This window comes from Littorina saxatilis, linkage group LG2 (assembly GCF_037325665.1).
Source record: "Littorina saxatilis isolate snail1 linkage group LG2, US_GU_Lsax_2.0, whole genome shotgun sequence".
In the NCBI taxonomy this organism is placed as follows: Eukaryota; Metazoa; Mollusca; class Gastropoda; order Littorinimorpha; family Littorinidae; genus Littorina; species Littorina saxatilis.
This window is the reverse complement of record NC_090246.1, coordinates 79,074,961-79,099,858: the sequence shown is the minus strand read 5'-3', so window position 1 is coordinate 79,099,858 and position 24,898 is coordinate 79,074,961. Positions and strand designations below refer to the sequence as shown.

Below are 24,898 nucleotides of genomic sequence, written 5' to 3'. Positions count from 1 at the left end.
GTGTCGATGCTTCTTTCCCAGAAAGTAGCAGGTTGGGTGAGCAGACATTTCTATAAAGGATTTTGATTACCATAGCGTAGTCCTGCTGCAAACCTAAGTAAAAACAAGTCGCGTAAGGCGAAATTACTAAATTTAGTCAAGCTGTCGAACTCACAGAATGAAACTGAACGCACTGCATTTTTTCACCAAGACTGTATAGCATCGTCTGTCCCCCGCTCGTGGAAAAGGCAGTGAAATCGACAAGCCAGTGTAGCGCGGTAGTGGTTGCGCTGAGCGGGATAGCAAACTTTTTTGTACCTCTATTCTTTTTAACTCTCTGAGCTTGTTTTTAATCCAAACATAGCATATCTATATGTTTTTGGAATCAGGAACCGACAAGGAATAGGATGAAATGGTTTTCAACTCGATTTCGGAAATTTAATTTTAATCATAGTTTTCATAGTTTTAATTTTCAGAGCTTGTTTTTAATCCGAATATAACATATTTACATGTTTTTGGAATCAGGAAATGATGAAGACTAAAATGAAATTATTTTTGGATCGTTTTATAAAAATATAAATTTAAATAGATTTTTCAGATTTTTAATGACCAAAATCATTAATTCATTTTTAAGCCTCCAAGCTGAAATGCAAAACCAAAGTCCGGACTTTGTCTAAGATTGTTTGATCAGAAAGTCAATCAATTTAGTCAACAAATGAGAGCGTGACAGTGCTGCAACAACTTTCAATAAAAGCCGGATATGACGTCATCAAAAATATTTATCGATAAAAGGAAAAAACCGTCTGGGGATATCGTACTCAGGAACTCTCATATGACGTTTCATGAAAATCGGTCCAGTAATTTTCTCGGAATCGCTCTACACACACGCACACACAAATATACCACAACCCTCGTCTCGATTCCCAGTCTATGTCAAAACGTTTAGTCAAAACTTGACTAAATGTAAAAATAAAAAATAAAAGAAGGCAAAACACAGGAAAGATAATCCAGCAATGCAGGGCCGGACTAGGCGAAGAGGAGGGGGGGGGGGGTTGCCAGTGGTGGCCCAGGGGGATGTCCCCCCTGGCGGCAGGGGCGGATCAGTTCATTTTATGACCGGTTTTTTTCAAAAGTATATTGTGAAGATATGGGTGTGAAGGCGCGAAGCGCCGAGCCGACGGCGCGAAGCGCCTAGCTTGCTAGGGGAGTCCGGGGGCATGCCCCCCCGGAAAATTTTGAAAAAAAGGATGCAAAATGGTGCAATCTGGTGCATTCTGAGGATGATCATTACCAGCCGAGCCGACGGCGCGAAGCGCCTAGCTTGCTAGGGGAGTCCGGGGGCATGCCCCCCCGGAAAATTTTGAAAAAAAGGATGCAAAATGGTGCAATCTGGTGCATTCTGAGGATGATCATTACCAGTTTCAGGCAGCAGATTTTGTCACTGATTAATACCCCAAAAATTGAAACTCAATGTAAAATAAAGAAATGCATACCTCATTCAATATTTTTATTTTTTGGCTGGGGGGGGTCCGGAAACCCTAGAACCCACCCACCCCCCACCCCCTCGTTGTGGGGGTCAGGGGGCGAAGCCCCCTGAAGCTGACGGGTAGGTCATATTCTGAGATAGGAAAATGGTCGCTCCTTGCATGAAACGGCATAAAATAAGCAATAATAAAAAAAAATTAAATAAGTAAGGTACATGTTTAGGCTAGGGGGGGGGGGGGGGGGTTGCGCAACCCCCATAACCCCCCCGGTAGTCCGGCCCTGCAATGCCAGTGACAAGTGAGACAACGCAGCAAATGGCGCTGTTCGGTATTCTGAAAACAAGTATTTTACTATTTATGTACATTTGTTTTTGTTTATTTGTTTTTTCCCCAAGACTCTAAATAGGGTTTAGTGTCGCTAAACATGGTCTTGTGTCGCTAAAATGCTTTGTGTTGCGCGTGGAGACGGAGAAGTCGTATTTCACGAATAGAATAACACAATGAACAACATGACAACTGAAAAACACCTTTGTTGACTTTATTTCCTCTTAGTCAGTCATGTGTGTGTGTGTGTGTGTGTGTGTGTGTGTGTGTGTGTGTGTGTGTGTGTGTGTGTGTGTGTGTGTGTGTGTGTGTGTGTGTGTGTGTGTTTGACATACAAAAAGACAACACCAAGACAGTAAAAAGCTTAGTAAAGTACAACATGGTTAAGCTCACATTTGGGTGCACATGGACAGAGAAACGATAACTTCATAAAGCAACACAGGAAGTGAACGTCAAGTCAGTGGATACCACACCGTGTCCCTCAAACCCAAATCTAATAATCCACACACTAGCACGCCTCCTCTCACAAAGAGATAACTACACGTGCTGTGCAATGCACTGAAGACAAAACAGTTCTTAGAGTTCATGGAACATGTCCGCCCCGATAATTGAGTTTTTAGAAGCGGGTGGGATGCTCCTGACAACGGCAATTACTCAGTGTTAGATATTTCACACGGACCGCTTTGGTAGTCCATAATTCACCATCCTGTTTGTTTTCTAGGGAGGCGTTCGAAATATTTCCTGATGAATCAGATACCGGCACGGTGGCCTTAGTGGTAAGGCGTCCGCCCCGTGATCGGGAGGTCGTGGGTTCGAACCCCGGCCGGGTCATACCTAAGACTTTAAAATTGGCAATCTAGTGGCTGCTCCGCCTGGCGTCTGGCATTATGGGGTTAGTGCTAGGACTGGTTGGTCCGGTGTCAGAATAATGTGACTGGGTGAGACATGAAGCCTGTGATGCGACTTCTGTCTTGTGTGTGGCTCACGTTATATGTCAAAGCAGCACCGCCCTGATATGGCCCTTCGTGGTCGGCTGGGCGTTAAGCAAACAAACAAACAAACAAATGAATCAGATTTGTTGTCTAGAAAAGTCAGAGAGGACACTGGTTCGCATGAGAAAAGACAGGACACGGGGTCAGACAGCAGAACAAACGTTAGCCCGGCATCAGTACATTTCACCAGTCAGACGGTTAGGCCTGGTTGCCGCTGGTAGTAACGTCACAAACTTAGCAGAACAACGAAAACAAGGTCAGTGATTCGCAGCATGAGAGTCGTAAAAAATTCATAAAGTCTGAGTTACAGACACACTCGGCCAGCTATAGAGCCACACTTAGCACAGAGCTAGAGCCACACTTAGCACAGAGCTAGAGCCAGAGCTTACATCGACAGTGTTGCTGAGTGATGAGATGACAGCCACTATAGGAACTACAACATCAATAATTCACGTCGCTCATTCAGCATTCAGCCTCTGGCCTCAAGACCACACAGCAAACAAGCGATGAGAGATAAGGAGAGCGGATCTTAGAAGGCAGTCCGGGCACTGATTATGCTCGACCGGGCCCCATGGAGAGACCTAGAAACACTTCCTATGCACGATGCCGGGCCCGCCCTCGTCGTACTCCAGCTTGGAAATCCACATCTGCTGGAAGGTGGACAGCGAGGACAGGATGGACCCCCCGATCCACACCGAGTACTTGCGCTCCGGGGGCGCGATGACCTTGACCTTGATGGCGTCGGGGGCAAGGCTGGCGACTTCTCGGGTCATGCGGTCAGCGATGCCGGGGAACATGGTGGTGCCTCCCGACAACACGATGTTGTGGTAGAGGTCTTTGCGGATGTCCACGTCACACTTGAGGATGGAGTTGTAGCACGACTCGTGCATGCCCGCCATCTCCATGCCAACGAAGGACGGTTGGAACAGCGCCTCGGGACAGCGGAACCGCTCGTTGCCCACCGTGATGATCTGACCGTCCGGCAGCTCGTACGTCTTCTGCTCACACACACACACACACACACACACACACACACACACACACACACACACACACACACACATACACACACACACACACACCGACACAGACACACAGACAGACAGACACACACACACACACACACACAAGCACACATGATTATTATATGACAGTAATCATGAGGAAAACATATAGTGACACACACTCAAATATTATTGGATAATTCATACCTATTCTTTAATTCTCAGTGGAGTCTTAACCAACAAAATGATAGATATAAAGCATTAAAGCCCCTCCAGTACTACCGACACTGAATATAGAGACGTGTGTTTTTGGAAGACGGTCTTTGTTGACGAAGATACACCAGCGTAGGAAAGTGTATCTCTCCAACTAAGTTAAACTGTTGGACTGCTGGCCGCACACTACTTCAACAACAATGACACCCGCTGGCTCAAGGACATGATACAATGTATATGAAAACATTTGGTCAATATGTCGGCTGAAACTAAATAATCAACGCTGAGAAACCGGTTCAGTCCTCAACACTGAAAAACCGGTTCAGTCATCAACGACAGTAAGGCTTGGCTAGCCGGAATCCGAAGACAGACGGCTTATGCGGGTATCCACAAATATGCGAAAAAAAGCAAACATTTTCAATTCTGAGGACATTCTAAGAATAAACATGAATCATATATATATTGTTGGATTCAGAAATAGTAAAGAATGCGATGCAATCACGTTTGAATCTGAATAATTGTAAATTTAATTATCATTTTTAGAATTTTAATGGACGGATTAATCAAATAATTGTTAAGCTCTCAATCCCATAATAGTCCGGACTGGTTCAAAGATTGTATGACAAAAATGTCAATCAGTTTGATTGAAAAAGAACGCCCTGAGAGATCATTGGTCTGTGGTAAGAGGACGCTACAGTGAAATGACCGCCCTGTGCCGAGGCCCGACGAGGTCAAAGGTTGCACACACTGACTGGGGAAGAGTGGCGGTGGTGGTCACGTGCAGGCTGATCGCAACCAATACATATAAGTTGTCCCCGGGGGTCTGGGCTCGTTGTGACCATGTCAGTGACCAATCATATCCGCTGTCTGGTCACGTGACTTATCACAACCAATACCTATAAGCTGTCCCCGGGGGTCTGGCCTCGTTGTGACCATGTCAGCGACAAATCATATTCGTTTCCTGACCTGTCCCCGAGGACCTGCTGCCATTGATCCGCGCGACAAAGACAGCTTTGGGGGAGGGACTGGGAGCGAGCTGCATAGATCAGTGGGCCCGGGACGCTGCATAGATCAGTGGGCACGGGACGCTGCATAGATCAGTGGGAAATCAGTGGGCCCGGGACGCTGCATAGATCAGTGGGCCCGGGACGCTGCATAGATCAGTGGGAAATCAGTGGGCCCGGGACGCTGCATAGATCAGTGGGCCCGGGACGCTGCATGGATCAGTGGGCCCGGGACGCTGCATAGATCAGTGGGAGATCAGTGGGCCCGGGACGCTGCATAGATCAGTGGGTCCGGGACGCTGCATAGATCAGTGGGTCCGGGACGCTGCATAGATCAGTGGGAGATCAGTGGGCCCGGGACGCTGCATAGATCAGTGGGTCCGGGACGCTGCATAGATCAGTGGGCCCGCGACGCTGCATAGATCAGTGGGTCCGGGACGCTGCATAGATCAGTGGTCCCGGGACGCTGCATAGATCAGTGGGCCCGGGACGCTGCATAGATCAGTGGGTCCAGGACGCTGCATAGATCAGTGGGCCCGGGACGCTGCATAGATCAGTGGGTCCGGGACGCTGCATAGATCAGTGGGCCCGCGACGCTGCATAGATCAGTGGGCCCGGGACGCTGCATAGATCAGTGGGCCCGGGACGCTGCATAGATCAGTGGGCCCGGGACGCTGCATAGATCAGCCTGGGCCCGGGACGCTGCATAGATCAGTGGGAGATCAGTGGGCCCGGGACGCTGCATAGATCAGTGGGTCCGGGACGCTGCATAGATCAGTGGGCCCGCGACGCTGCATAGATCAGTGGGCCCGGGACGCTGCATAGATCAGTGGTCCCGGGACGCTGCATAGATCAGTGGGCCCGGGACGCTGCATAGATCAGTGGGCCCGGGACGCTGCATAGATCAGTGGGCCCGGGACGCTGCATAGATCAGTGGGTCCGGGACGCTGCATAGATCAGTGGGTCCGGGACGCTGCAAAGATCAGTGGGCCCGGGACGTTGCATAGATCAGTGGGACCGGGACGCTGCATAAATCAGTGGGACAGGGACGCTGCATAGATCAGTTGGCCCGGGACACTGCATCATCTTGACAGATTACGGTCCCTGTACGCCGCCCTGTCGTGACACCGCGCGGTGCCTGCGGGCTATACAGCCTGTGCTGCGGGTCTGAGGCCCAGCCAGCAATTACGGGGGACAAAGCACGACAAGCACTGAAGCAGACAGATGTCCCACCGACATCAATCACGCTGCTGTGATCGTTGCAATAATCGTTGCTGCTGGAGGCAGACAGCCGTTCTCTGGTTGCGTGAACATTCGTTACGATTGGTCCTTCAGCAACGCCATACTAGCCACACCATTTGATGTAGGATTGCTGGTGGTCATTTCATAGTTTATGCTTTCATTCATTTCTTGGCAAAAATTGTTGTTGTTAACAACCGCGATGAGTCTTACTGCTCTAAGTCTTACCGCTATGAGTCTTACCGAGATGAGTCTTACCACTATAAGTCTTACCGCTATAAGTCTAGTCTTACCTCCAGGGTGAGAGTGGTGGCGGCAATGTTCATCTCCTCGTCAAAGTCGAGCGCCACGTAGGCCAGCTTCTCCTTGACGTCACGCACTATTTCCCGCTCGGCGGACGTGGTGAAGGAGTAGCCGCGCTCCGTCATGATCTTCATCAAGTAGTCCGTCAGGTCTCGGCCAGCCAGGTCCATGCGCAAGATGGCGTGAGGCAGCGCGTAGCCCTCATACACCGGCACAGTGTGGGTCACTCCGTCCCCCGAGTCTAGCACGATGCCTGGCACACACACACACACACACACAAACACACACACACACACACACACACACACACACACACACACACACACACACACACACACACACACACACATAGTGCATGTCAGAAGGAAGAAAGAAACAGCCAGTGCAATGTTCTCCGCCTGTGATTCGTCACGTCAATTGCCAAGCAGACATCGAAGTCGTGTCAAGAATAGAAAGTTCACCAAGTAGGGTGTTTCACTAACGGGAGGGGGGGGGGGGGGGGGTTGAGACAAGGAAGAGACAGCAGAAGTCTGTGGCCCCATACAGTGAGGACAAGACACAGAGAGGTGGTCCGTCTAGATGGCCAAGGGAAGACAGATATAGGACAAGATACAGGGAGGTGGTCCGTGTAGATGGCCAAGGAAAGACAGATATATAGGACAAGACACAGGGAGGTGGTCCGAGTAGATGGCAGAGGGAAGACAGATATAGGACAAGATACAGGGAGGTGGTCCGTGTAGATGGCCGAGGGAAGACATATATAGGACAAGACACAGGGAGGTGGTCCGTGTAGATGGCAGAGGGAAGACATATATAGGACAAGACACAGAGAGGTGGTCCGAGAAGATGGCCGAGGAAAGACAGATATTGGACAAGACACAGGGAGGTGGTTTGTGTAGATGGCCGAGGGAAGACAGATATATATAGGACAAGACACAGGGAGGTGGTCCGTGTAGATGGCAGAGGGAAGACAGATATAGGACAAGACACAGGGAGGTGGTTTGTGTAGATGGCCGAGGGAAGACAGATATATATAGGACAAGACACAGGGAGGTGGTCCGTGTATATGGCAGAGGGAAGACAGATATAGGACAAGACACAGGGAGGTGGTCCGTGTAGATGGCCGAGGGAAGACAGATATAGGACAAGACACAGGGAGGTGGTCCGTGTAGATGGCAGAGGGAAGACAGATATAGGACAAGACACAGGGAGGTGGTTCGAGTAGATGGCCGAGGGAAGACAGATATAGGACAAGACACAGGGAGGTGGTCCGTGTAGATGGCCGAGGGAAGACAGATATAGGACAAGACACAGGGAGGTGGTCCGTGTAGCTGGCAGAGGGAAGACATATATAGGACAAGACACAGGGAGGTGGTCCGTGTAGATGGCAGAGGGAAGACAGATATAGGACAAGACACAGGGAGGTGGTCCGTGTAGATGGCAGAGGGAAGACATATATAGGACAAGACACAGGGAGGTGGTCCGTGTAGATGGCAGAGGGAAGACAGATATAGGACAAGACACAGGGAGGTGGTCCGTGTAGATGGCAGAGGGAAGACAGATATAGGACAAGACACAGGGAGGTGGTCCGTGTAGATGGCAGAGGGAAGACAGATATAGGACAAGACACAGGGAGGTGGTCCGTGTAGATGGCAGAGGGAAGACAGATATAGGACAAGACACAGGGAGGTGGTCCGTGTAGATGGCAGAGGGAAGACAGATATAGGACAAGATACAGGGAGGTGGTCCGTGTAGATGGCCGAGGGAAGACATATATAGGACAAGACACAGGGAGGTGGTCCGTGTAGATGGCAGAGGGAAGACATATATATATAGGACAAGACACAGGGAGGTGGTCCGTGTAGATGGCCGAGGGAAGACATATATAGGACAAGACACAGGGAGGTGGTCCGTGTAGATGGCCGAGGGAAGACATATATAGGACAAGACACAGGGAGGTGGTCCGTGTAGATGGCCGAGGGAAGACAGATATAGGACAAGACACAGGGAGGTGGTTTGTGTAGATGGCCGAGGGAAGACAGATATATATAGGACAAGACACAGGGAGGTGGTCCGTGTAGATGGCAGAGGGAAGACAGATATAGGACAAGACACAGGGAGGTGGTTTGTGTAGATGGCCGAGGGAAGACAGATATATATAGGACAAGACACAGGGAGGTGGTCCGTGTAGATGGCAGAGGGAAGACAGATATAGGACAAGACACAGGGAGGTGGTCCGAGTAGATGGCCGAGGGAAGACAGATATAGGACAAGACACAGGGAGGTGGTCCGTGTAGATGGCAGAGGGAAGACAGATATAGGACAAGACACAGGGAGGTGGTCCGTGTAGATGGCCGAGGGAAGACAGATATAGGACAAGACACAGGGAGGTGGTCCGTGAAGATGGCCGAGGGAAGACAGATATAGGACAAGACACAGGGAGGTGGTCCGTGTAGATGGCAGAGGGAAGACAGATATAGGACAAGACACAGGGAGGTGGTCCGTGTAGATGGCAGAGGGAAGACAGATATAGGACAAGACACAGGGAGGTGGTCCGTGTAGATGGCCGAGGGAAGACAGATATAGGACAAGACACAGGGAGGTGGTCCGTGAAGATGGCCGAGGGAAGACAGATATAGGACAAGACACAGGGAGGTGGTCCGTGTAGAAGGCAGAGGGAAGACAGATATAGGACAAGACACAGGGAGGTGGTCCGTGTAGATGGCAGAGGGAAGACAGATATAGGACAAGACACAGGGAGGTGGTCCGTCTAGATGGCCAAGGAAAGACAGATATAGGACAAGACACAGGGAGGTGGTCCGTGTATATGGCAGAGGGAAGACAGATATAGGACAAGACACAGGGAGGTGGTCCGTGTATATGGCAGAGGGAAGACAGATATAGGACAAGACACAGGGAGGTGGTCCGTGTAGATGGCCGAGGGAAGACAGATATAGGACAAGACACAGGGAGGTGGTCCGTGTAGATGGCAGAGGGAAGACAGATATAGGACAAGATACAGGGAGGTGGTCCGTGTAGATGGCCGAGGGAAGACAGATATAGGACAAGACACAGGGAGGTGGTCCGTGTAGATGGCAGAGGGAAGACAGATATAGGACAAGACACAGGGAGGTGGTTTGTGTAGATGGCAGAGGGAAGACAGATATAGGACAAGACACAGGGAGGTGGTCCGTGTAGATGGCAGAGGGAAGACAGATATAGGACAAGACACAGGGAGGTGGTTTGTGTAGATGGCCGAGGGAAGACAGATATAGGACAAGACACAGGGAGGTGGTTTGTGTAGATGGCCGAGGGAAGACAGATATAGGACAAGACACAGGGAGGTGGTTTGTGTAGATGGCCGAGGGAAGACAGATATAGGACAAGACACAGAGAGGTGGTTTGTGTAGATGGCCGAGGGAAGACAGATATTGGACAAGACACAGGGAGGTGGTCCGTGTAGATGGCCGAGGGAAGACAGATATAGGACAAGACACAGGGAGGTGGTCCGTGTAGATGGCCGAGGGAAGACAGATATAGGACAAGACACGGGGAGGTGGTCCGTGTAGATGGCAGAGGGAAGACAGATATAGGACAAGACACAGGGAGGTGGTCCGTGTAGATGGCCGAGGGAAGACAGATATAGGACAAGACACAGGGAGGTGGTCCGTGTAGATGGCAGAGGGAAGACAGATATAGGACAAGATACAGGGAGGTGGTCCGTGTAGATGGCCGAGGGAAGACAGATATAGGACAAGACACAGGGAGGTGGTCCGTGTAGATGGCCAAGGAAAGACAGATATAGGACAAGACACAGGGAGGTGGTCCGTGTAGATGGCCAAGGAAAGACAGATATAGGACAAGACACAGGGAGGTGGTCCGTGTAGATGGCAGAGGGAAGACAGATATAGGACAAGACACAGAGATGTGGTTCGAGTAGATGGCCGAGGGAAGACAGATATAGGACAAGATACAGGGAGGTGGTCCGTGTAGATGGCAGAGGGAAGACAGATATAGGACAAGACACAGGGAGGTGGTTTGTGTAGATGGCAGAGGGAAGACAGATATAGGACAAGACACAGGGAGGTGGTCCGTGTAGAAGGCAGAGGGAAGACAGATATAGGACAAGACACAGGGAGGTGGTTTGTGTAGATGGCCGAGGGAAGACAGATATAGGACAAGACACAGGGAGGTGGTTTGTGTAGATTGCCGAGGGAAGACAGATATATATAGGACAAGACACAGGGAGGTGGTCCGTGTAGATGGCCGAGGGAAGACAGATATATATAGGACAAGACACAGGGAGGTGGTTTGTGTAGATGGCCGAGGGAAGACAGATATAGGACAAGACACAGGGAGGTGGTTCGTGTAGATGGCCGAGGGAAGACAGATATAGGACAAGACACAGGGAGGTGGTTTGTGTAGATGGCCGAGGGAAGACAGATATAGGACAAGACACAGGGAGGTGGTTTGTGTAGATTGCCGAGGGAAGACAGATATATATATATAGGACAAGACACAGGGAGGTGGTTTGTGTAGATTGCCGAGAGAAGACAGATATATATATATAGGACAAGATACAGGGAGGTGGTTTGTGTAGATGGCCGAGGGAAGACAGATATAGGACAAGACACAGGGAGGTGGTTTGTGTAGATGGCCGAGGGAAGACAGATATAGGACAAGATACAGGGAGGTGGTTTGTGTAGATGGCCGAGGGAAGACAGATATAGGACAAGACACAGGGAGGTGGTCCGTGTAGATGGCAGAGGGAAGACATATATAGGACAAGACACAGAGAGGTGGTCCGAGAAGATGGCCGAGGAAAGACAGATATTGGACAAGACACAGGGAGGTGGTCCGTGTAGATGGCCGAGGGAAGACAGATATAGGACAAGACACAGGGAGGTGGTCCGTGTAGATGGCAGAGGGAAGACAGATATAGGACAAGACACAGGGAGGTGGTCCGTGTAGATGGCCGAGGGAAGACAGATATAGGACAAGACACAGGGAGGTGGTTTGTGTAGATGGCCGAGGGAAGACAGATATAGGACAAGACACAGGGAGGTGGTCCGTGTAGATGGCCAAGGAAAGACAGATATAGGACAAGACACAGAGAGGTGGTTTGTGTAGATGGCCGAGGGAAGACAGATATATATAGGACAAGACACAGGGAGGTGGTCCGTGTAGATGGCAGAGGGAAGACAGATATAGGACAAGACACAGAGAGGTGGTTTGTGTAGATGGCCGAGGGAAGACAGATATAGGACAAGACACAGGGAGGTGGTCCGAGTAGATGGCCGAGGGAAGACAGATATAGGACAAGACACAGGGAGGTGGTCCGTGTAGATGGCCGAGGGAAGACAGATATAGGACAAGACACAGGGAGGTGGTCCGTGTAGATGGCAGAGGGAAGACAGATATAGGACAAGACACAGGGAGGTGGTCCGTGTAGATGGCCGAGGGAAGACAGATATAGGACAAGACACAGGGAGGTGGTTTGTGTAGATGGCCGAGGGAAGACAGATATAGGACAAGACACAGGGAGGTGGTTTGTGTAGATGGCCGAGGGAAGACAGATATAGGACAAGACACAGAGAGGTGGTCCGTCTGAACGCATCCTCCAGCGATGCACCATCCTTGAGAGTCTTAGAAAACCCGTGTGGCCAACTGCTGTCTCCCTTCACTGCAAGCTGTACGGAGGAAAGGAGAACCTGGAGAAGACGGCATCATTCGTCTCGCTGTCCGGGCTGACAGTATAACGTGTGATCGACAAGAAGAAGAAGAAGAAGGTGGTCCGTCTAGATGGCCGAGGGAAGACAGATATAGGACACAACGAAGCCAGAAAAATGCAACCAATCGAGGGCTTTATAAATGAGATGGAGATAGTTAGGGAAGATAAAGAACAAAGTGAGGTAAGCGCCCCCTACCGGTGGTCCTGCCTGCAGCGTAGAGCGAGAGGACGGCCTGGATGGCGACGTAGAAGGCCGGGGTGTTGAATGTCTCGAACATGATGGTCACCATCTTCTCCCTGTTGGCCTTGGGGTTGAGTGGCGCCTCCGTCATCAGGATCGGGTGCTCCTCGGGCGCCACGCGCAGCTCGTTGTAGAAGGTGTGGTGCCAGATCTTCTCCATGTCGTCCCAGTTGGTGACGATGCCGTGTTCTATCGGGTACTTGAGCGACAGCACGCCCCGCTTGCTCTGGGCCTCGTCTCCCACGTACGTGTCTTTCTGGCCCATCCCTATCATCACACCCTGAAAAGACACATCGTTACATCATTAAATGACACCTTCATCAATGTGTGCGTTTGTGTTCCTTGTCTATCATCAGTCCCTGGAACAACAAATTGTGTGCAGAGCTATTTTGTTGAAGGGTCCCGTTTTTGAAGGTCGGGAGAGAGAGAGAGAGGGAGAGAGAGAGAGAGAGAGAGAGAGAGAGAGAGAGAGAGAGAGTGAGAGAGAGAGAGAGAGAGACACAGAGAGACACAGAGAGAGACACAGAGAGAGAGTGATTGAGAGAGTGAACGAAATATAGTGAATGAGAATGTGAAAGAGAGTTAGTGAGGAAGAGAGAGAGAGGGGGAAAGAGAGATAGAGAGAGAGAGAGGGTGAAAGAGAGATGGAGAGAGAGAGAGAGAGAGAGAGAGAGAGAGACAGAGAGAGAGAGAGACAGAGAGAGAGAGTGATTGCGAGAGTGAACGAAATATAGTACAGTGAATGAGAATGTGAAAGAGAGATAGTGAGGAAGAGAGAGAGAGAGAGAGAGAGAGAGAGGATGAAAGAGAGAGAGAGAGAGATGGAGAGAGAGAGACGGAGAGATGGAGAGAGAGAGAGAGAGAGAGATGGAGAGAGAGAGAGAGAAAGAGAGAGAGAGAGAGAGAGAGAGAGAGAGAGAGAGAGAGAGAGAGAGAGAGAGAGAGAGAGAGAGAGAGAGAGAGAATCGTCCCCCCCCCAAAAAAAAACACCCAAGTCAATTAAGGTTCATTCAGCAGTTGCTACTTGGAGAGCTTGACGTACGGCATGGCGGTATCGGCCGGTGCCTGTCTCCTGTGATAGAACAGTGAGGGGTAAAAGCGAGGAAAAGAGAAGTGAGGGAAAGAGCAGCGAGGACATGAAGTGATGGGGATGTGAGCGGAGCTGGGCGCCACCAGACAACCAGAAACACGTGGGATTTGCCACTCCACACGACATGGAAGGTAACAGAGTGTGTCGTCATTTGTTTTGTATCAGAATTTAGCTGAGACACTTACAGACAACCGATGAAGCAAGCACCCGACTGAACAAACCATCTGAGCTTTTAAAAAGCATCTAACAGATGTCGTCTGATTTCTATAAGTGTTTTCTTCTCAGTCTTCGCTCCTCTGGATGTTAGGGGGCGTGGTACTTGATGGAGTAACATATGTCCCTTCTTTGGCCACGTCAGGTGACTTTGTTGTGGAACGGTTTACTGCATAACCAGTTCGTCAGTCAGAACTCAGTGCTTCATCAGTGCGCGCGGTGTGTGTTTGTGTGTGTATGTGTACAGCTTTTTGTTTTATATAGTTTTTACTGTTTGTAGTATTCACTTTTTATCCATTCTTTCTGGTCCCCGCTTTTGTCCTGTCTGCTTGGTAGTTTTCACCAGTCACATGTCTGTCCTGTCAACTGGCTGATTGGACTTGATGTCAAGGCTTCTCAGGCTTCCCTTTGTCTCGCTGTTCTCTCCCTCTCCACTTCTGCCCCCCCCCCCCCTCCCCCCACCCGCACACACATCAGTGAGCGTAGAGTCAGAAAGGAAGTAAAGCGAAATAGCTGTTGGTACTGAGTGTCTCGTCTGGCTCTCAGGTATTGTCGGTCCTCGTGACGCATGTCAAATTACCGCCCTTGACTGACTGGATTACCCGCCCTTGACTGACTGGCTGATCGCTATCTGCTCGCTACCGGCTTTCAAGTCATATCGTCTGACAGACAGGTATACAGGCAGGCAAGCCACGGTATTGTGCGCTGCATTGCTACCCCATCTGTGAATGCCTGTCGTAATGCTATATTGTCAAAAGGCGTGTAATTATGATCTATGCAGACTGTTTTAATGCGATATATTGTCAGCAGGCATGTCATAGTGATCTACTCAGACTGTCTTAAAGCCATATTGTCAGAAGGCATGAAATAATGATCTATTCAGACTGTCTTAATGCCATATTGTCAGTAGGCATGGACTACTGATCTATTCAGACTGTCTTAATGCCATATTGTCAGTAGGCATGTCATAATGATCTATTCAGACTGTCTTAATGCCATATTTTCGGTAGACATGTAATAATGATCTATTCAGACTGTCTTAATGCCATATTGTCAGTAGACATGTAATAATGATCTATTCAGACTGTATTAATGCCATATTGTCAGTAGGCATGTAATAATGATCTATTCAGACTGTATTAATGCCATATTGTCAGTAGGCATGTAATAATGATCTATTCAGACTGTATTAATGCCATATTGTCAGTAGGCATGTAATAATGATCTATTCAGACTGTATTAATGCCATATTGTCAGTAGGCATGTAATAATGATCTATTCAGACTGTCTTAATGCCATATTGTCAGTAGACATGTAATAATGATCTATTCAGACTGTCTTAATGCCATATTGTCAGTAGACATGTAATAATGATCTATTCAGACTGTATTAATGCCATATTGTCAGTAGGCATGTAATAATGATCTATTCAGACTGTATTAATGCCATATTGTCAGTAGGCATGTAATAATGATCTATTCAGACTGTCTTAATGCCATATTGTCAGTAGACATGTAATAATGATCTATTCAGACTGTCTTAATGCTCTATTGTCAGCAGGCATTTCATAATGATCTATTCAGACTGTCTTAATGCCATATTGTGAGTAGGCATGGACTAATGATCTATTCAGACTGTCTTTATGCCATATTGTCAGTAGACATGTCATAATGATCTATTCAGACTGTCTTAATGCCATATTGTCAGTAGACATGTAATAATGATCTATTTAGACTGTCTTAATGCCATATTGTCAGTAGGCATGTAATACTGATCTATTCAGACTGTCTTAATGCCATATTGTCAGTAGACATGTAATAATGATCTATTCAGACTGTCTTAATGCCATATTGTCAGTAGACATGTAATAATGATCTATTCAGACTGTCTTAATGCCATATTGTCGGTAGACATGTAATAATGATCTATTCAGACTGTCTTATTGCCATACGGCCGACAGGCATGTGTCAGTGGATATTAAAAATATTGATCGAAGTTCAGTGCGGATCGTGAAAATGGGAACTTCACCGGAGGTCGGTTTTTACCACCCCCCCCCCCCCCCCATCCCCAAAAGGTGATTTGTGCCAGTTTGATTTCAATCCTAATCTCCATGTCAGTCTTACTGCGTAAGTGGGTTATTCTAACGCACCGCTGTATAACGGTTCTGTCAAAATCATCGATTCCGTTGACAATTATTTGCAGACTATTTCAGACTGTTTGGTTTGCCAGTCGGACCGCTCAGCACTTCGAATTACGTCAGTCGCAAAAGGATACTGACTAGCCTTCATTTAAAATCATTAGGCAAAGAAAATATCCACTCCAAATCCAAGATTAAAGTTGAATAAACTCATCAAGATCGTCAGTGAACTAAAATATGGTCATATGAAGCTAATATTTGTAAACAATCTCTCGCCGACCGAATCGCGAAAGAGTCGCTAAAACTGAAGGCGACAACTCTGTAAGGGCAAAATCAAGCAAGAACAGAGTCAGAACGGAAGTGACGTGCTGCCAGGAATGCTTTTCCAGGCAAAACCGAAAGCAGCGACGTGTCACGTGGGCGAGTCAGACACTTCTTCTTCTTCATCGTGTTTCCCATCTGGTGTTTTCAACAGACGTATAATCACATTCTACCTGTCTCTACCTAAGTCATGGAACGCCCACGGCGTCAGTAAAAAGCCTTGACAATCTCGCCGTGTACTGAGTGTGTGTTGTGACGATAGTCATGGTGGATGTTTCTGCACTGATTTCAGACCCTAGACCCTGCTGTTCCTACCTTGTCAAATTACAGGTGTGATTCAGTGAAAAGAAGATTACATATGGCACGCGTGTGTCACCACAACCTGCATTGTTTAGGGACTGCTTTTCAGAGAGAGAGAGAGACTGAGAAAGAGAGAGAGAGAAGAGAGAGAGAGAGAGAGAGAGACTGAGCGGAGAGAGAGAGAGAGAGCGGAGAGAGAGAGAAAGAGAGAGAGAGAAGAGAAAGAGAGAGAGAGAGAGAGAGACTGAGCGGAGAGAGAGAGAGAGACACACACACACACACACAGACAGAGACAGAGATACAGAGACAGAAACAGAGAGACACAACCACACACATATACAGACACAGAGACGCTATAGCACTCACACACACACACACACACACACACACACACCGGAACACGCACACTGCACACACACACACTGACACTGACACACACACACACACACACAGGTCGGTATTTCGACCGGTCTCCCGAGTAAGCTCGCTGTAAAGCTAATTGAAGCAGAATAAAACCAATTACTAAGGCCAGAGAAAAATCATTGAAGAAATTGAGCAAGTTACCGTCAAACGTCCAGTTAATTCTCACATTCTCAAAATCAGATTTTTTCCTTTGTCGAACTGCACTAAATACATCACGTGCACTCTCTCATTCTAAAGGGATCCTTCATTACTTACGGGGCACAAACAAAAAACCCAACCACCCAGTCTGAAATCGCCCAAGAGCGACACAGTTCCGGCCCATTTATAAAGTCGAAGAGTGAGCCTATATGGAATCACTGGACTTTTAGAAGACTAGATTGGGATTCTTTGCTGGATCATTTTAGGAAGTTGACATTGGTGTCAGTTACAAACAGTAATAATGATAATAACTTTGGTTGTTTGTCAGTGTGTAGCGAAGCCACACCATACTGAGTGGTACCAGAGATAAATCTGTGTGAGTGTAACCAGCACGAGACTGTTAGCTCGTGCTGACGGCTCGGCATTCCACACATGCAGCGTGTCATCCACTGCGCCACCAGGCTGTCACTTTTCATCACCACAGTGCGTGCACAAGGGCAGATGTAAGATGCAGCGTTTTTAATGCCATCAGCACAATGCGTGCACAAAGCAAAATATAAGATGCAGCGTGTTTCATGTCATCAGCACAATGCGTGCACAAAGGGATATTTGAGATGCAGCGTTTTTCATGCCATCAGCGTAATGCGTGCACAAGGGAATCTGTAAGATGTAGCGGTTTTTTATCAGCACAAAGCGTGCACAATGGGATATGTAACATGCAGCGTGTTCCATGTTATCAGCACAAAGCGTGCAGAAGGGGAGAGTGCAAGATGCAGCGTTTTTAATGCCATCAGCACAAAGCGTGCACAAGGGGATTTGTAAGATACAGCGTTTTTAATGCCATGAGCACAAAACGTGCACAAGGGGATATGTAACATGCAGCGTTTTCCATGTTATCAGCACAAAGCGTGCACAAGGGGAGATGTAACATGCAGCGTTTTCCATGTTATCAACACAATGCGTGCACAAGGGGAGATGTAAGATGCAACGTGTTTCAAGTTATCAGCACAAAACGTGCACAAGGGGATATGTAACATGCAGCGTTTTCCATGTTATCAGCACAAAGCGTGCACAAGGGGAGATGTAACATGCAGCGTTTTCCATGTTATCAACACAATGCGTGCACAAGGGGAGATGTAACATGCAGCGTTTTCCATGTTATCAGAACAAAGCGTGCACAAGGGGAGATGTAACATGCAGCGTTTTCCATGTTATCAACACAATGCGTGCACAAGAGGAGATGTAACATGCAGCATGTTCCATGTTATCAATACAATGCGTGCACAAGGGGATATGTAACATGCAGCGTGTTTCATGTTATCAGCACAAGTCGTGCAAAAGGGCAGATGTAAGATGCAGCGTTTTTCATGTCAGTGATGACGTCATCACGTAGCCCTGCACCGGCAGTACGTTTTGATCCACATGCTACTCAACAATAAGTGAGGTATTTTCCGAATTAAATGTAGCTTCAGCAGAACACGATCACAAAAGTAGAAACTGGTCAGTGCACGTTTGCCGTTTGAAGTCCTGCAAAGGAAGGCCCGTGACTTGAATTCGGCACCCGGTGTTTGACCTTATGGATCGTACATTGATTGTATATAACATTATTTCATAGCAACGATCTTCACAAAGCAACACACATTGTCCAATGTTCAGAAATGTGTCTATAACAGTATTTCTTAACCACATTCTACACAAAGCAACACACAGTGACCGGCACGGTTGGCCTAGTGGTAAGGCGTCCGCCCTGTGATCCGGAGGTCATGGGTTCGAACCCCGGCCGGGTCATACCTACGACTTTAAAATTGGCAATCTAGTGGCTGCTCCGCCTGGCGGTCTGGCATTATGGGGTTAGTGCTAGGACTGGTTGGTCCGGTGTCAGAATAATGTGACTGGGTGAGACACGAAGCCTGTGCTGCGACTTCTGTCTTGTGTGTGGCGCACGTTAAATGTCAAAGCAGCACCGCCCTGATATGGCTCTTCGTGGTCGGCTGGGCGTTAAACAAACAAACAAACAAACACACAGTGTTCCATGCTCAGAAATTTGACTATCTCTCATCTGAACAAGGGGAAGCTCGCACGGTTTTCGGTAGCCTACTTCTCCGTCTACGACACGAAAAGCGCTGCATCTTACATCTGCCTCCACGAGGTAGAGGGAGAGTACTCTGTCAGTAATTAAGCCGCCTTTATTGTCTTTCCTTCTGCCCCGGCCGCTGCTGCTGAGTGCTCCACTCACTCATGTATAAGTCAGTACTTTTTATGGATAAGTCAGTACTTTTTGTATGTAAGTCAGTACTTTTTTTTTTATTCTTATAGATAAGTCAGTACTTTTTATAGATAAGTCAGCACTTTGTATACACAAGTCAGTACTTTTTATATGAAAGTCAATACTTTTTATATATTAGTCAGTACTTTGCATATATAAGTCAGTACTTTTTATATTCAGTGCTACTTGGGTCCCGGATAGCCGTATAGGCTGCAGTGACGATAAATACAATAACCAGCCAGTACATCTCCTCCCTCGTACGAGGTTTAATCAAAGAGTGTAACCTATAAGCTCTTTGGTTTAATTGTAAATTCAAGGATTGCTTATTAGTAGTGACTCGAAATAAAAAGAAAAGGAAGTGTTAAGCCCTTATCTGTAAGAAAATGTATGAAACTTGAATCGGCGCCGTTATAAGACTTTTGCACAAGAATCACCACTGAATGAATTTAGTAACATTTGACAGAAAACAATATTCGATTTATGAGCTTAAAGGCACAGGAAGCCTCCCGTAAACCATCACAGATACTGTCAGGCTTTTACACACAGTACAAACACCATTTCATTTAAACTCTCACCGCTTGAGAACATTCTAGGTGCCCTCCGTAAAGAGCGAGCAATTTTCAAAGAATTTATTTTTGCGTGGTTTATCTTACCTCTGAGACATCGTGAACCCGTGTAACCCAGTTTCCCTTTTTTCTCTCACAATTTAGCTGCCAGTTTGTCATTTCAATGCAAATCTCTGTAAGCTTATCTGCAATAGCACGTTATTGTGTACCTTTGAATCTGAAATGCAACATTGAAACGGCTGCGAACTAGAGCAGTAGCGGTTAACGGTTCAGAGGAACTGGCGCCAGGCAGCGTCGTCTGCTACGAGAACCACGACCTTGCGTGACCCTGCTTCCGGGCCATCTTATTTAAAACTTTCAAAACTTCGTATTGTTCTGATCTTGTCTTGATAAAAAAAGATTTCTTTTATGATTTAAGAATGCTTGTGTAACAAGCTGTCAATTTATTATTTAGATTTCAAAAGTTAGGTCAGAAACGCAAAAAAGCACCGTCCGATTGTCTGACAGACAATCCGCAAAATTAATTCTTTGAAAATTGTTAGCTCTTTACGTAGGGCCCCTAGGATGTTCCCGTTTGGTGAGCGTTCAAATGGAAGGGTGTTTGTACTGTGTGTAAAAGCCTGACGGTATCTGTGATGGTTTACGGGAGGCGTACTGTGCCTTTAAATACCTGGTTTCGATCAGTTCTTTATAAATGATGTGTGTATTTTTTTAAATTTCGGGAAATAACTCTGTCAGAATTTTCAGCGGTGTGTAGGGGGATTGACAAAGAATTGAGTTAATTGGTGTTTAGAGTGTGAGTGTGTGACAAACAGTTGATTTAATTGGTGTTGAGAGGGGGCAAGGGGGGATGGGAGTGACAAAGAATTGAGTGAATGTGTGTTAGGAGGGTGTGTGTGGTTGTCCTTCAGACGACAGAGTGATAGTTACCTGGTGGCGGGGCCTGCCCACGATGGAGGGGAACACACACCTGGGCGCGTCATCGCCAGCAAAGCCAGCCTTGCACATCCCAGACCCGTTGTCCACCACGATGCCTGCTATCTCGTCGTCCGCCATCCTCACTGCTACACACCGCGATGATCAGGGCTGCACTGTATCAACACACTGAACTCCGCAGCGGATGGCCTCTGTACTACCCACTTAAACACACAGCTTATGTTATCTGTATTGCATGAACTGTTTAACTGACACTCTCCGCACCACACTCCTTTTCTGTTGTTGTTTTCTTTTTTTTACCTTTCTTGCTTGCTTGTTCAATCTGGGTGGTCAGTAGGCCTACGGCTGACGCTCGACACGCTTGTTGGTTGTGCAGGCACACTCGCTACCTGCCGGCCACGCCCTGCTGACTACACGGCTTTACACGCCTCACACACAACACACAATTGTTTTAATCGTTGTAGTCCACACACACTTGTCTTCACAAACAAATCTCTCTGTTGAGATGGTGACAAACACTTCTATGTCTATTCCACACAGACTAGGTTGGTGGTGGTGGTGGCTGACCGCAGCTGACGAACTGACCAGTGCACTGAACAAACAGAGTGCCACGCCCTGTGATGATTGAAATACCCTCAACCACAACACAGGGTCAAACCCCAATCATGTCAATGTCCTGTGTACAGTATGTTCCTTCTGCAAAGAGTAGTTTGCCTTGACCCACTTAATGACGACGACTGGCGAACAAGTTGCACGTGTGATTAAAGATCGCGACTTGTTGCGTTGGTCGGGCTGACAGCACTGTCACTGCAGCATCAATAACTTGCAGCGTACTGTAGACTTCACTCAGCCACACCCTGATATCTAACCAGCTACCCGGGCTACCCGTGCTGTCTTGTGGCAGCGTAAGAGACTAATCTCAATATTTATAGTGCTGGTGATAATGTGCATGTGATGTCATTGGCTATACTAACCTCACTCAGCCCACAGCTAACTGAGAGATGCGCCGTGAGTTCAAAGATGGTGAGATCGATACGACAAGATGTGCATGTCCAAAGACTATTGAGAATTTTGCCTTTGATTTTAAACAAGTTATACATGTTCCTAACATACAAAGTCATGGCAAATTATACATCAATGTAAAGGTTATCAAGTGCTCTATCTGAAAACCATGTTTGATTTGTGAATTTTCCTCCCTTGGTTGTAACAGAAGACAGTTATTGCCCTTGGGCGCAAATTAAGGGTTTACTGGAACATAATTATGTTTTGGTATAGAATTAAAAATTGAGCAATTATAAAAGAAAAGGTCACAGTCACCGCTTCAGGCTTCTGTCTGAGAAATGAAGCTTACTTTCTGTACATATTATTTTGTTATGACACGCGTGCATGATATGAAAAAGCAGCGAGGTGACCCAGATTCGTGACGAAAAAGGGCCGCAGGTGACAGGACTATTGCGCCCTGACTAAGACCAGGATATTGAAACGGTTGCCAATAGATTGGTTCAGCAAGTAAAGCAGTAGTATCAACTTATGTCTTGACTAATCAAGAGTTTTCAACGCTGCTTTTCACAGAGCTAGTTTCGCTGCGTGGAAAGTTCAAGGCCTGGAGTGGCCAGTATCAGGTCGAACAGGATTTCGATGCTGTTTCATTGCCGATTTCAGACAGTCACGCAAATTTTGCTACTTGTTTTAACTTACAGAGGATAACTTTTAATACAAAGCCTAATATAACGTCATCAAAGACATTTATATAAAAAAAATGCTGGTGTTATTATCTGGAAGAATCTGTTGTATGTAAAGTTTCATGAATATCTGCCCAGGATTTTTCTGGGAATCGCTCTTCACACATACACACACGAACACCCACACCCCCCAATCTCCCCTAAATCCCCCCCCTACACACACGTATACCCACGTCTACATACACCATCACCAACGTCTGGATATCCAGTCTATCTGAACACATTGAGTCAAAACTTGATCAAACGCTTCCGATCCAATTTCGCGCTGATTGTGCTTCAATCATTTCTTGCTGAAAAATCAATCCATGAAAAACAACGTAAACATATTTTTGTATATATGTACGATCACATGATTACTTATTCTTGCGATCTTCTTGCAACTTTCTTGTCTCTATCCTTTCAGCATATCTTTTTCATGTAGAGAAGGAAGAAAAGAAACAAAGGTCAAAAATTAAACAGAGGAAAAGTCAGTCAGTATCTGGGTTCCGCATTTTCCGTAGAGAACTTGCTTATGGCCCTGTCACACCTTGACGTATTAGCCAGCGTATGCCGACGTATGAAAAATCTGGCGAATACGTCGAATAAGTTATGGGTAAGTTTTGTATAAGTTAAGAACACGCTGAAGCACGCTGGTATACGTCGTCGTACGGCGAGGTCGTCGACAAATTTTGAACATGCACAACATTTTCGGACATATGCCAGCGTATGGCTCATACGTCCCGCATACGCGGGCCATACGTTGTAGGTAAGTTATGCGATCGTTGACACACGTTCACACACGTTACTAATAAGTCGACATACGTCGAGATAATTTCAAGCGTACCCAAAACTTATTTCTAACCTATGAGTAACGTGCTTTGAACCTATGTCGAACGTATCTCCAACGCATATTGACGTATGTAGACGTTTTGGACGTGTTCCGGACGACCACAGAACTTGCTGAACGAGTTTCTATCTTACAGCTACCGTACAATAGCGTATTGGCAGCGTTTATGGAGCATTGGTATATAAAGATGGGGTTCGGAGGAGGAAACCGCCAGTACTCCTCAAGACTCAACGGTGAGCAGATGTCTGATGTTATCCGAGAGATGGAAGATCCGGCAAGGTTGAGTCGAGAATACCAACTAGCTGTCCTCCAACATCAGCATGACCTCATCGATTTGACACTGTACCAGGTGCGTGCCAATAGACCAAGGAGAAGAAGAGGTGAACGGAGGAGAAGGAACTGGGTGAGACCATGGATCGGGAGGCGACGGCAGTTTGGCATGTATGACCAGCTAATGGTGGAACTCCGTAACGAGGACCATGCATCCTTCACCAACTTTCTGCGTATGTCCCCAGCAATGTTCGACGAGCTGCTATCCATAGTAGGTCCAAGGATAACCAAGCAGTACACCTTCTACAGGGATCCGCTTGAGCCTGGCATGAAGTTGGCCCTGACTTTACGTCCCCTTGCCTCTGGGAACAAGTATGCCTCGATGAAGTTCGGATGGAGGGTCCCTCACAACACCCAGTCGCTTGTGGTCAGAGAAGTCTGTCAAGCCATTATTGACGAATACGTGGATGAGGTGCTGGTCTGCCAAAGTACTCCGGAGGGTTGGCGCGCCATCGCTGACAAGTTCTTCCAAAGATGGAACTTTCCCAATACATGTGGGGCACTTGATGGGAAGCACGTGGCCTGCCGCTGTCCTCCAAAGAGTGGGAGTCTATACTTCAACTACAAAGGATTCTACTCCATTGTTCTGATGGCGCTTGTAGATGCCGACTACAAGTTCATTTGGGCAGATATCGGTGGTACTGGATCAGCATCAGATGCGCAGATATACAATTCCTGTGAGCTAAAGGAATGTGTTGAAGACGGTACCTTAGGTTTTCCTGACACTGAGCCTCTTCCCAACGACAACCAGGATGTGCCTTACTTCTTCATCGGTGACGATGCCTTCGCCCTACGACCAACCATGATGAAGCCATACAGCCATCGGGGTCTGACGAATGAACAACGCATCTTCAACTACTGGCTTTCCCGAGCAAGGAGGGTAGTAGAAAACGCTTTCCACCCTCCTGTAGTCGGTCTTCTTGATGTCCCAGATGATGGCGTTCTCGCGAAGGAAATCGCACATGACCTGCTCTTCTTCAACATCAAGACAAAACGGTGTCTTCTTGGTCCTCTTTCTCTTGGCAAGGGTTGGCTGAGACGATGCCCAAGATGCACAAGAGGCGTTGGAACCTGCATCATCTCCATCAGAGGGTGA

The 24,898-nt window shown here is 47.5% G+C and overlaps 2 protein-coding genes across 2 annotated transcripts; one reads left to right on the top strand and one right to left on the bottom strand.

Annotated features, from left to right (window-relative positions):
• Positions 1-1,823: 1,823 nt before the first annotated feature.
• Positions 1,824-21,737, bottom strand: LOC138959810 (actin, non-muscle 6.2-like). The gene is made up of 4 exons (XM_070331430.1): positions 20,899-21,737; positions 12,470-12,794; positions 6,533-6,795; positions 1,824-3,777 (listed from the first exon to the last, which is right to left on the bottom strand). Exons 1-4 carry the CDS (start codon positions 21,022-21,024, stop codon positions 3,361-3,363), a joined length of 1,131 nt encoding a protein of 376 aa, XP_070187531.1. The 5' UTR covers positions 21,025-21,737; the 3' UTR covers positions 1,824-3,360.
• Positions 21,738-23,659: 1,922 nt separating this feature from the next.
• Positions 23,660-24,898, top strand: LOC138960432 (uncharacterized). Its single transcript, XM_070332344.1, has one exon. It carries the CDS (start codon positions 23,660-23,662, stop codon positions 24,896-24,898), a length of 1,239 nt encoding a protein of 412 aa, XP_070188445.1.